The sequence below is a fragment of the Pantherophis guttatus genome, chromosome 5 (genome assembly GCF_059756535.1).
Source record: "Pantherophis guttatus breed Tessera chromosome 5, ASM5975653v1, whole genome shotgun sequence".
NCBI lineage: Eukaryota > Metazoa > Chordata > Lepidosauria > Squamata > Colubridae > Pantherophis > Pantherophis guttatus.
Genome location: NC_142067.1, coordinates 83,797,046 through 83,814,443, shown reverse-complemented (window position 1 = coordinate 83,814,443; position 17,398 = coordinate 83,797,046). Strand labels below are relative to the sequence as shown.

Sequence of the window (17,398 nt, the reverse complement as noted above, 5' to 3'; positions counted from 1 at the left end):
GTTTCAAATATATAGTTTGAAATATTCCAAATATTACATTTCCGTCAACTGATTTATTCATATTGTTAAAACTTATCATTCTATAAACCTCCAAAATTATTGAGCAAGTGACATTTATTACAATGTTCCCTTTGTTTTTACTTTTCCCTTTTCGTATCTTTTTATTATTAATATTTTGTATCTTAAAATCGTGACATCTTAGCCCTTTATTTCCCATTATTTCCCATTTCTTTTCCCTCTTTCTTATATTTCCACTGTAAATCCCAGTGTAATCATTTATTTTTTAAATATTTTTCCTTCTCCTCCACCCTCTTTTCCTTCTTTGTCTTTTGTTTTCCCCTTTTCTTCCTTTCTTTTGTATTTTAAAGTTCTGCATTCTCCTATTCTGCCTTATATTTCCCATTGTTTGTCCTTTCTCTTTCCTTTTTTGTGTCTTTTCATTGTTAATCCTACTATGCTTATTTTGTATTTTAAAATTATAAAATCTTTTATTTTGTCCTTTATTTCTTATTATTTTCCATCTCTTTTCCCTCTTTCTTATCTTTCCACTGTTAATCTCAGTGTAATCATTTAAGTTTTTTGTATTTTCCCTGTTCCACCCTCTTTTCCTTCTTTGTTTCTTTTCTTTTTGTCCATACTTAATATTACAATTGTTTAATTTTCCATAGTCAGTCTCTTTGTCTTTGTTTTCTTCATTATCCATCTCTTTCTTGTTTCTCGTTAGTCATTTCCTTTTCATCTTCAGTGCATTCTAGTTCTGTCTTTGACTCCTCAGATTTCGATTTTCCATGCAAATTTATAATCATTTCTTTTATTTCCAAACACATCGTCTTTATCAGTTCATTAAGTTCCCTCCATTTTATTCTTTCCAGGTTGAGTTATTCCAGTTTTAAATCACATTAAGGTCCTTCTTTTATAATCATCAAAGTCTGTCCTCTTCTGGGAAAACGTATCCTCCTTAGTTCTCACCAGTTATCTTTTTTTAAAAGTTCAAGGTTTTAAAAGTAAAACAATTCCATATCATGCTCTTCCTTCTCCTGCAGATGTCTCTCTATAATCCACAGTTCCACTCATCTAATTAACAAATCGCCATTTTATTTGTAATCCACATCCATATTTACTGAGTCATAAAAGAGAAAAAAATAGTTTTCACATCTTCTTTCACCTTTATATATCACCAATCAGTTTATAATCCAATCCAAATTGAATCCAAGTTCCAGATTTACATTTCCATTTCTCAATCACTTTTAATTCTTTATTCGGGTTCTTCTATGGCACGCTTGTCATTCTCACTTTCTCTTTCCATCCACTATCTCTCCCCACCGCTATTTAGCTGCAATTTCCACGCTGGAGTAATTTTAGTAATTGTTTAGTAGTTGAAAATATTTAGAATTTTCTTTTTATTGTCTGTCGGTTAGCCGATCACTCACCCAACACCAGCACTCTGTCCAAATCTTCCCTCCTGCACATCACTTGCTCCAGAGGCTCCAGCTTCATGGCAATTCACTCTGATCACTGCCCCCCATCACCGGCTCGGAGAGAGTTTCTCGGGCTATCCAAGGGACTTGCCTATTCCTCTTTAGACACCGAGCTGCCTCTCTTTCTTCGCTGTCCCTACAGGACAGCTTTGGTCCGAAGATCCCCCCGGTGATGGTTCATCTGGCTGGATTTTGCCGAGCTCATCGGAGCCTGACATTTTTCTCAGCCAGTACTGCTGCGGCGCTTCCAGATTCTCTAGAGGGAGCTCATCTTGAATCTTTTGTAGACCAAATGGGTGTTCAATTTTTTGAGAACACCCCCCCCCCCAAATTCTTCAAAACCACGAATAGGATCGAATAAAATCCCTGTCCTTTGTGGTCCTCTGCGACCGCCTCGATGGCTTGAATATCCAACTGATTGGATTGTTCTTGGGGACAGGGCAATGAATTAAGTGATTCAGGGGTGTGGAGAGAAATTCTAGTGTGAGGCTTAGCCTCACCATATTGAGGACCCAAGTGTCCGTCATGATCACCTCCCATCAATCTGCAAAGAGAGCTAAGTGACCGCCAATGGGATAATCTGTCAGGCAGTCACTTTGGTCTATAAAAAGAGTGACTTCCTGACCCACGAAAGGGCCACTTGGCCTGAAACTGTTGCCTGGGTCTGTTGCAAAAACTGGATCTGTCCAGCTGGCTATCAGGCCTTTCGAAGAAATACCTCTGCTGTTGAGGGAGATCAAATTCAGTAAACCGAAATGTAGTCCGGCAATAGTAAGGTGAAGGCAGACGGTCCGCTCGCCTGAACATGCCAGGCAAAATCTTCTTTCTCTCCTTGTTTTTGACAAGGATTGGTTTCAGGTCCTCCCGAAATAGCATGCCACCTGTGTAAGGGGCAGAGGCTAGCCTCCATTTTGATCTGGCATCAGCCTGCCAATGACGGAGCCACAACATTCTCCTAGATGTTACTGAGGATGAGAGGGCTCTGGAGTCATACTTAGCAGCATTTAAGGTGGCGTCTGCTGAGAATTGGGTGGCAGCCACCAATTTGTTTATATCCTGGTGGAGCCGAGACTCCTGCGGTGGCACCCTCGCTTGCATCTGGCAAAGCCAGAGCAAGGAAATACGATTAAAAAAGGAGGCGACAGTAGCTGCCTTGACTGCCCAGGCTGCTGCTTGATACATTTTACGCAGAGTTAGTTCTGCCTTCTTGTCCTCAGCCTTCAAACTATCCATTATGTCACCAGACAGGATGGAAGAGAAAGAGGCAAGGGTCGCCACAGGGCCATCAACTGTTGGCATGTGAAGCACTTCGGCAAGGGCAGGGCCCACATTGTACAAATATTTATCATTCCAACTTGGATTGGGGAATGACCCAGGACGAGCCCATTGTTTCTGGACAAGGAACAGCTTTGGAGTAGGGATCTCCTCCTGTTTCGCAATTGGTTCAGAGCAGAAACCTTGTCCCGGGTCCTGAGGGCCCAAGGGTGTTTCCAATGACATTGCTTGTGCTCCCAGATGAGTTGTGGTTCTTGTTTTATGGAAGAGAGACTTGAATAAGGCTGGAGGGAAGAAACCTGTAAATGCCGGGGGATTCGGAGTCAGGTCCTCATCCTCAGAGAGATCTAACTCCCTCTGTCCCTCATCACCCAAGAGTGAGTCCTCACTCACCAGGGAGGGACTGTGGGATCGAGGTCCCTGAAAGGCAGGCCGGTCAGCAGGGAGCTGAGGCTGCTGGTGTAAATACACTGAAGGCTCTGATGCCAGAGATGCTGAGTGGCGGCTTTGCTGCAGGCCTGCAGTGATGCCTTGTGATATGGCCTGGGAAATAATCCTTCTAACATTCTCAGGCAATTCAGGTCCCATCTCCTCCCTGGGGCACAATCCCGCCGCAGTAGGAGTAAATGTTGCCTCAGGAGCAGATGCTCTGCTATGAGAGGCTTGTTGCCATCCTGCTGTTGCTAGACAGGAAAATGGATCTAATTCTTTCTCCTTATTGCCTGGGAATTGAGAAGATAGCTTACTTGCTCCCTCTGGTGACCATGCCTGCTGAACTGCATCTCCTGAGAGAGTCAACGGTTCAGCCTGTAAATGGCAGGAAATGAGAGGAGCTGTCAAAGGGGAATTTGAATGGCCTCTATGAGCTATTTGTTCTTTCTCAGCTCTGGAGATCTGCTTCTCCAGAGCCTTTTGTCTCCTCTTGAAGACTGCCTTGAAGTCCCATTTGATTGCTAGCCGATTTAAATTTGTCAACTGCCTCTGCCACAGGCTGGAGTGGCACAGGGGATTGTTTCTCCACCCCCTTCTCCATTGAGACTGAGCACTCCGCCATTTTAGTAATGCAGCCCCAGTGACAGACAGAGCTGATTTCGACAGAAATGCCGCTGCCACGATACGGGATCACTATCCCTGACAAATATGCCTAGAACAAGCTATGCAGTGACTCCGATCCTCTGAATCGGCTGTGGGGCTGCTGCTGGTGGCAGCCATGCCGGATGGACTGGGAGAGCTAGCGCACTCACAGGCGGCTGCAGGTAGGAATAGATTGGGGCAGCTATTCCATGACAGACTGGGGGTACCAGCCTCAACTGCCTGAGATTCTGTTGGTTGGTGGCTGTGCCAGACCAGATGGACTGGAGTAGGCAGCACGACCTGTCAAAAAGAAGCCGGCATTCTGGCAGGCAGGAAATGCGTGGCCATAAGCCCCTGCTGCATCCGCAATCTTTAAACTGAAGCGCTCGCTTTAAACCTGAGTGATGTTAGGAGAGTCCAAGAATCTGTCCAACCTGATGGTGCTAGTTTTGAAATGTCTCTCTCAGGCAAGACTGGATCGAAAACTTGACCAGAGAGAGAGAGAGGCAAAGGGGCGTGTCTACAACTCTGATGACTCAGTCTTTGGGCAGAAAGGACACATGTCAACCCATTCTTGGACTCTCCCACAACCACATGGAGAATAACATATTACACTAATGTAATAGTCTTTTTTCTAAAGCAATTATTCAGGAAGTCACTATACAATTAAAAGGTAATTCATTATAAAAAAGACAAAGGATTCCAATATCCAGTCCCTCTGCATTGTTCCTGATTATTACTCTCTACTATTGCTTCTCTCTCATATCCTTGCAAGATTGTTAGAATAAATTTGAATTAGATGCATAATGCTATCATGTGGCATGAGACAACTTTAACCTAATTTCCCATAAAGCAGATCAGGGGTGGGTTCTAAATTTTTTTACTACTGGTTCTGTGGGCGTGGCTTATTTTGTGGGCGTGGCTTGGAGGTCATGTGACCGGGTGGCCATGGCTATGTGTATAGGGACTACTCAGAGGGCTGAAAAAAGTCATTTCTGACAGGTCCTCTCACTTTTGACTGGTCCTCACACTTATGACCATCCTCACATTTATGCCCATGCAGCATTCTTAACAACCATGTCACTCATTTCACAACTGCTTCTCTTTACCATGGTGATAAGATAGGGCAAAAAACGTAAAATGTGAGGACAGTCGTAAGTTCGAGGACTGGTCAAAAGTGCGAGGACCAGTCAAAAATAACTTTTTCAGCCCTCTGAGTAGTCCATATGCATAAAAGGATACAGCAATAGAGAGGGATGAAGGAAGGGAAGGGAAATTAGAGTAGGAGTGAGGGTAAGAGAGGGAGGAAGAGAGAAGGAGAAGGAGAAAGGAAGAGGAAGTAGGGAGGAGAAGAAGATGGGAGGGAAGAGAAAGTAAGAAGGAAAGAAAAGAGAGAGGTGGTAGGTTTGAGGAGAAAGATTGCTGTACAATAAAAAAGATGAAAGGGAAGAAAGCCAAACAAATATAAAGATATTAAGATAAAGAATGAATTGTTAAACTTTAAAGAATAAAAGAGAACAAATATGAATAAATAGCAATAATTAGAAACACACATACAAACATACAATGTATTTTCTTTGAACAGAGTATTTGGCCGGTTCACAAATTTAAACTGTGTTTAGTCATTTCAATTAAATTTACAATTTCTATATTTCCTTTTTGCCATATTTATTCCTCATCTATTTTTTTTAAAAAAACCAATATTACCCTTCATCCTCATCTCTAATCTTAATCAAATTCAATTTTTCCCTTCTATTCTATATTATACCCCTTCCCATTGTCATCTATTTTTATATCCATCCTCACATTGGTTAATTATGTAATATTACAGTTGTTTAATACAAATTCAACATTTTAATATAAATCAATTAGTTATATAACTCTCTTTTTTGTATATTAATCAATATGAATATGAATATTCCAATTATTTTCATGCAATCCAATTTCTTACAAATCAATTAATTATATTTACCAATAATAATAAACCAAATAATTTCCCCCATATATTCCTCCAAACCACAACTTAACCATTTCTGCTTTCAACACAATATACAATTAATAGTATCTCAATTATTACAATTCCCTAGTTAAATAGAGCTTCTTTTCTTTTGTGTTTTAAAATCTTGAACTCTCCTCTTTTGCCCTAAATTTCCCATTGTTTGCACCTACCTTTTTTGGTGAGCAAAAAGAAAAAGAAATCTCTCCCTGCCTCATTTTGTCATGTTGCAGCAGAGTCTGCTTTACTTTCAGTTTCATTTTTACCTAGCATAGCTACTCATTTGTTTTCTTTTAACACTGATCAGCTGTAGGGCGGCCCTTTGAAGCCCCGCAGCAAGAGTTTAAACAGTTATTTTCCCTCTAGCCATCAGCTGGGTCTCAGGAGGCAGCAATAGATTGGGAGTGGGGCCAAATAAAGGGTAAGAATAATGGGGGGGTGGAGGGGCGGGGGAGGGAGAACCAGTTCGGTGACGTCATATCGTCACTGCTACTGGCTCACGGGAACTGGTGCGAACCAGGAGCAACCCACCACTGAAGCAGATGATTTGTCCTAATTAATGTGATATAGTAAAACCACTTCTAAATCAAGTGATGTGCTGAAAGGAGTTGGACTGAAGAAGAAAAACAAGAACTAGATCTAATACGATTTGAAAGTCTTAACCTAGCACAAAACTTTAAGCCTCTCCAGACAGCATGCTTCTTAGAGAAAGTGCTGTTCAATCAGTCATCCAACACTGAAGTCTACCTACCAATACCACCTCCATTATCAAATTTATTACTATGCCCCATAATTAGTCCCTTTGGCATTTCTGTAATTTTAAAGAGACAGATATAAACTTTTTCATTCATTAAGGAATGGATTTGAGATATGTATTTACCATCAGCTTTTAAATGTCTTTATATTCAACAAATGAAAAGATGAAGCAGTATGTTTGTATAAACTCTAGATTGTAATTATAATTTTAATCTTATAATGATATTAAATGGATCTTGTTTTTAATCCTTTTCCTTGTTTTCTTTTTCTCCCATTGTGTCCAATTTGCTTGAATCACTCTATAATGCATGTAGCGATTATTTTTAACTGTGGAATCACAAATATATTGTTTGATTGTTCTATTTCATCAATTAAAATTAAAACAAATAAAAATGACATCAGCTCCTTCACCTGAATTGGGTAAAAACAAAATACAATCAATATGTTGATTTTATGTTGAACCTAATTTATCAGAGCCAATATGACAAGAAATAACTCATAAGACCAGAACCAGCAATTACCTGGAAGGGAGACCATTGTTAGGAAAAATTAAAGACTCTACGCTTATAATGTTATTGTACATTTAAATCGTTGTTGTAAATTTTGTTGCTCAACAAAGCAATCTCTCTCTTCTCTCACTCTCCCCACTCCCTCTCCCCACTCCTAATTCCTATGTAGCCTCATTCTCAGAGGAATATAGCTGCATATCAGGACAGCACTGCTCATTCCCTTGCTGTTGTTACCACAGCTGTTATGGTTGCCACTTCTGAACCCACCCACTTTGCTTCTTTCTTCTCTTATTCATCTTACTGAAATAGTCATGTGTTCTTCCGAGCTTCTGAAAATGTTACTAGTGATCAGCATAGCTTTAACTTGCTGGGGGTGGGGGAAACGTTCTCCTCTCAAAACACCTGAAAACAGATTCCCCCTTGCAGCTGAAGCATCAGCACTTGATGGCATTTTACAGGTGATGGTCTAAAAACAAATAGGCTGAAGAAGGAAGAGGGCATACATTTTAATTTACTTAAATACATTATTAAGGTCATACTCCATGTATTTAAAAAGTTTCAAATTCTGCCACATGAAAAGCCATAATCCTATATCTATTGGAGTTGCTCTGAAGATCATATCCTTGAGACACTGCACAGAGAGATGCCAGGACTGGCCTTCCTGCTATAGAGGTATTTCAATAACAGAACTACCAAAAATCATGTTTCTCAAGAAACATGCTTATTTCATATCTGCAATTGAGAGATGCTTCTTCCAAACAGATAGACCTTTTGTCACTAGAATTTATCCTATCTCCCATCTAGCATATTTATGATGTGAGGAATCACTGTTTCTAGTGAATTGAAGCGATGACGCTGACTTTCAGGAACACAATTTCCTGATTTAATGCTACAGAAACACATGTATTGATGTACATTGTCAAATGTCTTTTTTATACTGTTGAAGCAGTTTTATCCTGCAGAAAGCAAAACACTGCTGCTGTGATAGTGCTCCTAAGTTGTCTTGGTATGCAAATGCTTATCGGGGGTCCTGGTTGTGGGGAGTTTTCTAACCATGGAAAAAAGGCCCCTCCCCCTGCAAGTCACCTGTGCATAAAGGGATTGAAGAGCTTGCTCAAGTACTGGGAAGCTGAGTATATGGCAAAATTGAGTTTTACATTAATTTAGACTCCGAAGTTGCCTAATATTTGCAAGGTGCTAGTACCTTAATTTCTTCTCAGCCTTCATTAAAATAATTCTGCATATTGAAAAAATATCCTGCCCAACAGTGCTGAAATCTAAAAATTTCTGCTACCGGTTCTGTGGGCATGGCTTGGTGGGCATGTGACTGGTGGTCATGGCCAACTTGACGTCACTCATGTCACTCACTGTTACAGCCAGGAGCTGCCCATTCTGAAACCCTGTTGTCCCACAGAGCCTGCCACTGCTTGGGTGTGTGTGTGTGTGAGGAGAATGGCAAGACTCAGGGAGTAGGTCAGGTGGAGCTGGCTGACTCAGGGCTGCTCAGAAGCTGCCCCCACTGCTGCCAGAAGTTTGGGTGCCTCAGCTTCAGATCGCTCCCTCCCTCCCTCCCTCTCTCACACACAAAAACAGAGGTTGGAGAGCTCTCTTGCTCTCTCTCTCTCCAAGTGCCCCATGAACAGCCCATTTGAGGAAAGGGCACACATGGCTGGGTGCATTTGACTGCAGGAGAAGGCTTGGCACAATGGGGTTGCTTTGTTCACCGCGGTGGTGCTTCAGGAGGGCAGGCGGATGTCTGCAGCTGAAAACTATAATGAATACGTCCACCTGCTCTCCCGAAGCACCACCACCGCCGTTCGTTTTCATTTCGCGGCGGGAGAAGGAAGAAAGCAAACGGTGGTGCTGCGGTGGTGCTCCAGGAGGGCAGCAGACATCTGCAGCCAGGTGGGGAGGGAGGGTGGTGAGAGCGGTGGAGCAGTGGTGGCCCCTTCCAAGTGCAGTGCACGGAGGAGGCAGGCAAGGCAGCCCTGGCACACCTGTTGCGCAGGCGAGCGGGCAGGTGGGGTCGGGGCCACCAAGGATGATTGCTACCGGTTTGGCGAATCAATGCCAATCATCACTACGGGTTCGCCCGAACTGGTCCAAACTGGTAGGATTTCATCTCTGCTGCCCAATTATTGTTAAGGAGAATGTCAAATAATACAGAAGGATTTGATTTAATCATTGTTTTCTTTTCAAATATGATCTTATATAGTGGGAGCATTGTTGCTACATTTTTCTATACATTCTGCATTTTACAAGAGTTCATTATAATGGTCTTAAAATGAACTAGCCACAGAAGAAGTGGAGTTATAGAAGTGTGTTTTATCTTGCTCATATACAAATAAAAGGGTTGCTGTGAATTTTGATTAGACTACACATAACTTTTAAGCCTTCTTGCAATTTAATTTCCCCAAAGCAATATACTACATCTAAATGAAATAGATGAATGGTATGGATGTCATTCCAATGTTTGTAAAAATGATGAATGGGAGTTATTCTGCAGGTATCTCTTCTTAGAATAACAACATTATTGCCTTTCAAAATTGATTATCACATAAACACAAAAAGTGAACATTGGACATTTCCAGGTTCTGTAGCTCCTTGTGGAAGAAAGAAATTGTCTCTTAAAATAATGGAACAATTTTCTAGAAAATACCTGTTGGAAGAAATGTCCCTCTGGGTTCAGTTCCAAGTAGGAAGAAAGACACTGGAAACATGGAGACTGCTTGGAAAGATGGTTTAATGGTGGACAGGACCACGTGGTTTGAGGTCCTGGGCAAAAAAAAGCACATGGGTGAGAGAGGGAGAGATTTATACTCTCTGTTGGGCTTTGAACTTGCTTCCTGTTCCTGTGGCAAGAAATGTATCCTGATTGGTTGTCAGACTCCCATGCTTGGTTGAATCTTGCTGGGTGATGATATAATGATGGGGCTCTGGGCAATTCCTATTATGCCTTAATGGCTTTGTCCTGGTTTGGATCTTGAGTGAGGGCTAATCCTATCATTTCCTGAGGGCCATGTCTTTTGTGTTGTAGATGAGCTGGCCCAGCCTTTGCCTTGTAGATAGGTTGGCACCAAAATATCTGCTGGGGAGGGGCAGGGAGCTGAGGCTCTGAGTTTGTCTTTAGAAACATGTTTCTCCTTTAGGGAAAATATAATATTCTGCCTTTTTAATATTTCCTAGAATATTTCCTAGAATATTTCATTCTTCTAGGAGAGGAGTGAATGCTAACTTCCTACATACCCATATTCACATGTTTGAGCATCATCATCCCAATAAAAAGTTAACTTGCTTTATTAAGTCCATGAATAACATCAAGGACACAGAGAGGTTTCTTAATGTAAAAGTTAAGCCGTTGTCTTTAATTCCATGCGTAGAATTTAGCATGAATGGAGATTGCATCTTGTTTCATAGTTGGGTTTCATGTTCTGCAATTGAGCATAACAAAACAGTTTAAGTATACTGTGCACTCTTTTCTAATGATAATGCATGTTAGAACATGTAGTCACTTTCATTATGTCATTTAAAGTGAAAATTCCCATGTTAATCAACCTAAAATCTCACCACTGGAAGGAGAATATAGCTGCTAAATTCAAAAGTAATTGGAAATGAGCTATTGTACATTTAGCAATAGTGAACAGCAACAGCTAAATCTACATGGGTAGGATGGGTGATCACATCTTTTAAATAGTAACTGAAAATAAGGACTATGGATTAATAAATTGTACCTATAAAATCCTGCTCAAATTATTGGGCACCAAGTCTTACCCATTGGCTTCAATTTTGGCCATATGTGAACAGCACCCTTGGCATGTAAATGGATCACCCTTGCTAGACAAAAAGGGGTGAGGATTTTATGTTCAATAATATCTACTTTTTTTTAATTTAAGTGTTATTACAGTTTTGGAATTACCCAAACTGGGAGGACAGGGGTCCCCCTCCCCCCTTTCTATCTAGTTACATCACTTCCCCAAGTTCTCCATCATCTAACCCAGCCTTACAAGAACATAAAGACTTTGTTACATTAAAACTAGCAATGTCTTATTTCCCAAACTGGCCAATAGAAATCACTTGAGCTTGATGGCTGCCCTCTGTTTCTTCCTAGCTGCGGGAAGTATAGTTTCAAGTCTGCAATTCCAGGTAGTTATCATCGCTAACAGATAGTTATCATTGCTGACAGGCACTGATAGCCTCATTTTTCAATTCAGTTAGCTAGGTAGCCTTGCTACAGAAATATCTATAAATAGTATCCTATTTGGTCCTTCATCCAAAATAGTCAAGTTTGCTGTGCCTTGTATTTTTCTTTTGAGATGATTGCTTCCTTTTTCATCCTCTTGTTATTCCTATTACTGTTCCTTTTCAGTGGATTTTCTCACAATCCCCCACCCCAAGATATATAATCATAATCACAATCTTTATTTATAACCAAAGATCAGAATAATCAAAATTACCTGTACAATGCATACATCTCAAGGCAGATATTTGAATAAAATAAACATAGCAACAAGGAAGGCTTCCGGCATTTTTGTGTAGGCAGCAAAACAGTCTTTTTTTTTTTATTGCAAAAGTTTTACAATTACATTTTCACCCTTTCCCCCCCCCACCTCCCCCCCCACCTCCCCCCCCAGACTTCCCAACCTCCCTAACCCTCCCTAACCCTCCCCTCCCCCCAGACTTCCCTATAATATACTCATAACTGGTACAAGAAAAACAACCAAAAAAAAAACAAAAACCCTTAATATAACACTTATATATAAACTTGAACCCCTCCCTCCCCTGTATAATTTTTCTCTTTACCTCATTACATTAAAATATTTCTAATACATTATTTTTAAATAAAAGCTATTTGATACTTTCTAGTTTGATATTTGTTCTGAACATATTCTATCCACCTTTTCCATTCCCATTCATAAGTCTCTTGTGAACAATCTTTTAAGTATGCTGAAATCTTCGCCATCTCTGCAAAACTGGCCATCTTCAAAGTCCATTTCTCGATAGTGGGCAAAGCTTCATTCTTCCAGTATTTACCTATCAACAATCTTGCTGCTGTTATCATATACAATATCAATTTTGTTTCACCCAATGTAAAACCCTTAACTATACCCAATAAAAACAATTGTGGAGAGAATTGGATTTTTTTCTTCAAAACATTCTGCATGACCCACCAAATTTTTATCCAAAAAGCCTTAACTTTCCTACAGGTCCACCAAACATGATAATACGTAGCATCCAAACATTCACATCTCCAACATTTTGGCTGAACATTAGGGTACATACATGACAACTTTTTGGGATCTAAATGCCATCTATAAAACATTTTATAGAAATTTTCCCTCAAATTCTGCGACTGTGTAAATTTAACATTCTGAACCCAAATTTTTTCCCATGTTTCCAACATCACTGGTTCTTCAAAATTTTGTGCCCACTTAATCATACAATCTTTAACTAATTCAGTTTCTGAATCCCTTTCTAACAAAACATTATAAAGCCTTTTGATATGCATTGGACCTTTCTCTTTTATATGTCTAACCAATTCTTCCTCGTGCAACATAATACCAGTTTTTTGGTCCTCTTTCCATCTCAATTGTAATTGATTATATTGTAACCAAGTTAAATTAATCCCTTCGTCCAACAGTGTCTGCAATGTCTTCAGCTGCCATCTGCCCGCATCTGTAATAAGAACCTCTTTGTATAAAACCCCCCCGAGTGACATTATATTTGTATTCCACAAAGTATGACCAAGATCCAGCCATAGCGGTATTTTATAATCCCATTTGAGTCGATGCTTCTTCCAAACTCTCATCAAAGAGTCTCTAAGTATATGACTTTTAAATACTTTATCAACTTTGTCATCATAAAATAAGTAAGCATGCCATCCAAATTCAAGATCAAAACTTTCTGCATTCAGTATTCCAGCCTTTTTACTTCCAAACCAATCACTTGTTAAAGTTAAAGCTGCTGCATCATAATATAACTGTAGGTTTGGAAGTTTAAGACCTCCTCTTTCTGGAACATCTTGCATAATTTTCAATTTCACTCTTGGCTTTTTCTCGTTCCAGACAAACTTATTGAGTCCAGTTTGCCAGACTTTCAATTGTTTATCACTTTTAAGCACCGGAATCATTTGAAACAAAAAAAGAAATCTTGGCAAAATGTTCATCTTAACTGCCGCTATTCTTCCAAGTAGAGACAGCTGCAGTTTTTTCCAAGTCTCCATGTCTTTCTGCACCTCTCGCCACAACACCTCATAGTTATTTTGAAACAATTTCATGTTTGATTCTGCAACCTGAACTCCTAGATATTTTACCTTAGGTACAGTCTCAAAACCTGCCCTTCTTTCAAGCTCATGTTTACGATCTTGTGTCATGTTTTTAGCTATCATTTTAGTCTTTTTTGGATTCAGTCTAAAACCTAAAACTTTACCATAGTCTTGTATAATGTCCTTCATCAGGATTATTGATTCCATTGGTTGTGATAGGGTAACAACCAGATCATCTGCAAATGCCTTTATTCTGTAATCCTCTTGCCTAATCATTATACCTTTCAAAATATTAGAGTCCCGTATTGTATTTAGCAAGACTTCTAATGTTAGAATAAATAAAAGTGGGGACAACAGACATCCCTGTCTTGTTCCTTTTTCGATTTTAAACTCTGTTGTCAAACTTCCATTAATAATGATCTGTGCCTTTTGCTCTTGGTAAATTGCTGAAATCGCCTGTATAAATTGATCCCCAAAATCCATCTTTTTTAAAGTCTTTAGTAGAAAATTCCAATCCACTCTATCAAAGGCCTTCTCTGCATCCAAAAAGACCAGCACTGCAGGAATCTGTTTATTCTTCTCAAGATATTCCAATAAATCTATTACTTGCCTTACATTATCCTTCATGTGTCTGCCCTCGATAAATCCCGCTTGATCATCATGAATCACCTTTTGAATTACTGGCATCAATCTGTTGGCTAATACTTTCGCATAGATTTTATAATCTGTATTCAAAAGAGATATTGGTCTATAGTTCTCTGGTTTTTTAGGACCGACTTGTTCTTTTGGTATCAAAGATATGTAAGCTGTTGTCCATGATGGGGGTATTTTACCCCCTTGTTGAATATTACAAAATAAATCTCTGAGTTGTTTCACCATTTCAGCTTGCAAAGTTTTGTAATACACTGCAGTCAAACCATCCGTACCAGGAGCTTTGGCTGTTTTTAACTGTTTAATTGCTACTATTATCTCCTCCTCTGTTATAGGATAATTCATTCTTTCCTTTTGTTGATCAGTAATTTTTATAACTCTTTTATCATTTAAATATTTTTCTATAAGTCCATTCTGCACCTCCTCTTTGGCATGTAGTTTGGTATAATAGTCCACAAAAGCTTCTTTAATTAATTTTTGTTGAAAAATTTCTTTCCCTCCAATATCAATACTATCAATAGTCCGTATACTTTGTTTTTTCCTCAATGTGTAAGCCAACCATCTGCCCGGTTTATTAGCGTTACAAAATGTGTTGTGCTTCGCATATTGTAAGTTTGTTGCAACTTGTTCCGCCATAAGCATTTGAAATTGGTCTTTCAAAAGTTTTATAGCACTACGTATTCTTTCGTCTGTTGGATTTTTAATAAGTAACTGTTCTTTATTCTTTATTTCTATTTCCAGTTCAGATCTTTTCTTTTGTCGAAACAGTCTATGTTTAGAGTTCATGTAGATAAGTACCCCTCTCATATAAGCTTTACTTGCGTCCCACACAATTTCAATTGGGGTACCTTTATTCAAATTAATTTCAAAAAATTCTTTCAAATGCTTTTTAAGTTGTTGTATTTTTTTCATATCTAAACAAATTCTCATTTAATCTCCAAGAACGTCTCTCAACCTTATCCATCTCAATTTCTATCCATACTGGGCTATGGTCAGTCAAAGTTCTTGGAAAAATCTTTGTTCTTTTTGTCTTAACAAGTAAGTCATCTGTCAACAAAATGAAGTCAATCCTAGAGAAGGATCTGTGTCTGTCAGAAAAAAAAGTATAATCCAATTCTTTTGGATTATGTATTCTCCAAACATCTTTTAGTTCCATATCTTCTTTCATATCAAAAAAGGTCTGTGGTAATCTGATCCTAGACTTTGCCAAACTCTTTTTATCTAATTTAGAATCGATTACTCCATTCCAGTCTCCCATAATTAAGATAGATCTGTAATCCCATTGCAGTATTTTAGTATGTAACATCTTATAGAAATAGTCCTGTTGTTGATTGGGAGCATAAATTCCAATCAGAAGAATTTGGCTATTTGCTATAAGCAATTCAATTGCTACAAACCTACCATCTTCATCTGCTTCTATAACTTTAGCTGTTAACTTTTTATTTACATAAATAACCACACCATTCTTTTTTTGCAAAGTTGAAGATATAAAATGTGTTCCTAGTTTGGAGTTTATCAAATATTTTTGATCTTGAGTTGTAATATGCGTTTCTTGTAAACAAATTATATCATTATTAAATTGTTTCAAATATGTAAATAATTTCTTCCTTTTCTGTGCTGAATTCAACCCATTAACATTCCAAGATAAACACTTAAAGGTCATCTCCCTCTTTCTGGAGCAAAGAGCAGAATAATTGAAGGTCATCCGACAGCTTCGATCTCGCTCCCCCCATGGCTCCAATCTCTTGTGCAGTACTCTTAACTGCCTCCTTGTCTTGTCTTTCCTGTTGTTGTTGTTGCTTTTGTTTAAGTAACTTAGATTGAGCTCGAGTTATACGTTGATCCTTAACTTCGATCATCCGAACCGGGTCCAAGATTGGAGAAGATTCCAGCAAAGGCTCATCCAAAAAACCTCCTTCTGCGCCTTGCAGAGGTTGCTTCTCTTCACTCTCCTTAATCTCCAAAACTGTAGATGTGCGTGGAGATGGTGTTCTTTCCTTGAAAATAGTAGTGTAGAAGTGCTGTGCCTTCTCCACGGTATTCAAACGATATCTTTCTCCCTTATATCTGAAAATTATACCAACTGGGGCGTCCCACCGGAAAGGTATCTGTAAATTTTGCAATTCCTTAACAAGAAAGCCAAATTCTTTTCTAGCTTTCAGCATTTTAGGAGGTAATTCTTTATAAATTCCAATTCGTGAGCCCCCCACTTGCACAGAAGTGTAAAAGGATTTTTGCAGGATATCGTTTCTTATTTCTCTATCTGTAAAATATATGACCACATCTCTAGGTAATTGTCTTTGTCTGGCCACCCAGGAATTAACTCTATAAATTTTGTCTATTTTGTGGAAAACCACATCTGGATTAACTTGTATAATCTTGGCCAGGACCTCAGAACAAACTTGTCTCAAATCCTGTCTTTCCTCCTCTCGAATTCCTCGAAGCCGTATGGCAAACTCCATTGCCCTGAATTGTATCATAACAATCTCGTTTTCAACTCTTTGCATTTTATTGTCAACATCAGCAATTTTATAATCATTGTCTTTCATCTTAACATTAACTTCTGATTTAAGTTCTTCAACTTTAAAATCAACTTTCCCAATAAATTCTGCCAGGCCAGATGCCACTTCTGATATTTTTTTGGTCACCTTGTTTTGGTTCTGTTTCACCATATCTTTAACTTCATTAATTTCCTGGATAAATTCCTGGTGTGATTTTTGAAGTTTATCATCTATCTCCTGTTGAGATTTTTGAAATTTATCATCCAAAGTTTTAGAAATAAATTCTTTTAAATCTCCCACATCAAATTCTTTTTTCTGAGTCTGTAGCTGTTGAGCAGGGGGAAGCTGCGTTTCATGTTTGTGTGTGGGGGATCCCCCCCCTATTGCCTTCCCTTCCTGCTTCTTTGAAGCCATCCTGCCACGTAGTCTAGTTTTTCTAAAGAGGGAAGTTCCTTTTCCTTTCCCTCCTGCACAAAGACTTCTAAAAAAGTCCCCCAGATTTGATCAAATAAAAGCTGAAGTAAAGCAAAGTCAAGTATTGAAAAGGGAGAAATTTTTCACTTGTTTCTCTTATTACAAACAAGGCAACTTTGTAGCAACTTGGTAACTTTGTAACAAAGCAAGATAACTTCACCAATCCACACTCGCTGGCTCATTAACTCTGAGGCTGAGCGCCATGTTTTTTTAAAGCACTTTCACTCGTTCGCATTTTTCTCAATTTAAAAAGTCAACAAAGCGCTAATACTTGCGTTTCCTAGTTTCAGGGTTCAGATAGTTTCGCTGTTTATTAAAGCTGGTTCTTTCGCTTTGAGTTTCCTGCAGCCGGCTTGTTCTGCGAAAGCAGAATCGTCCCACGTCGCCCGGAGTTTCAGCAGGTTGGGAGGGAGCCGCGCCTG

At 39.2% G+C, this 17,398-nt stretch overlaps 2 protein-coding genes across 2 annotated transcripts in view; both read right to left on the bottom strand.

Moving 5' to 3' along the window:
• Nucleotides 1-524: 524 nt before the first annotated feature.
• Nucleotides 525-6,589, bottom strand: LOC148113491 (uncharacterized). The gene is made up of 2 exons (XM_087871565.1): nucleotides 6,575-6,589; nucleotides 525-3,560 (listed from the first exon to the last, which is right to left on the bottom strand). The coding sequence occupies exons 1-2, from the start codon at nucleotides 6,587-6,589 to the stop codon at nucleotides 2,070-2,072; spliced, it is 1,506 nt and encodes a 501-aa protein (XP_087727691.1). The 3' UTR covers nucleotides 525-2,069.
• Nucleotides 6,590-10,369: 3,780 nt separating this feature from the next.
• The window catches only part of ASB9 (ankyrin repeat and SOCS box containing 9), a 48,057-nt gene continuing 41,028 nt past the window's right edge, over nucleotides 10,370-17,398 (bottom strand). The window contains exon 7 of the mRNA XM_087895257.1: nucleotides 10,370-10,519. Within this exon, the coding sequence (XP_087751383.1) occupies nucleotides 10,500-10,519 (20 nt within the window). The 3' untranslated portion in view covers nucleotides 10,370-10,499. The remainder of the gene's footprint in view (nucleotides 10,520-17,398) is intronic.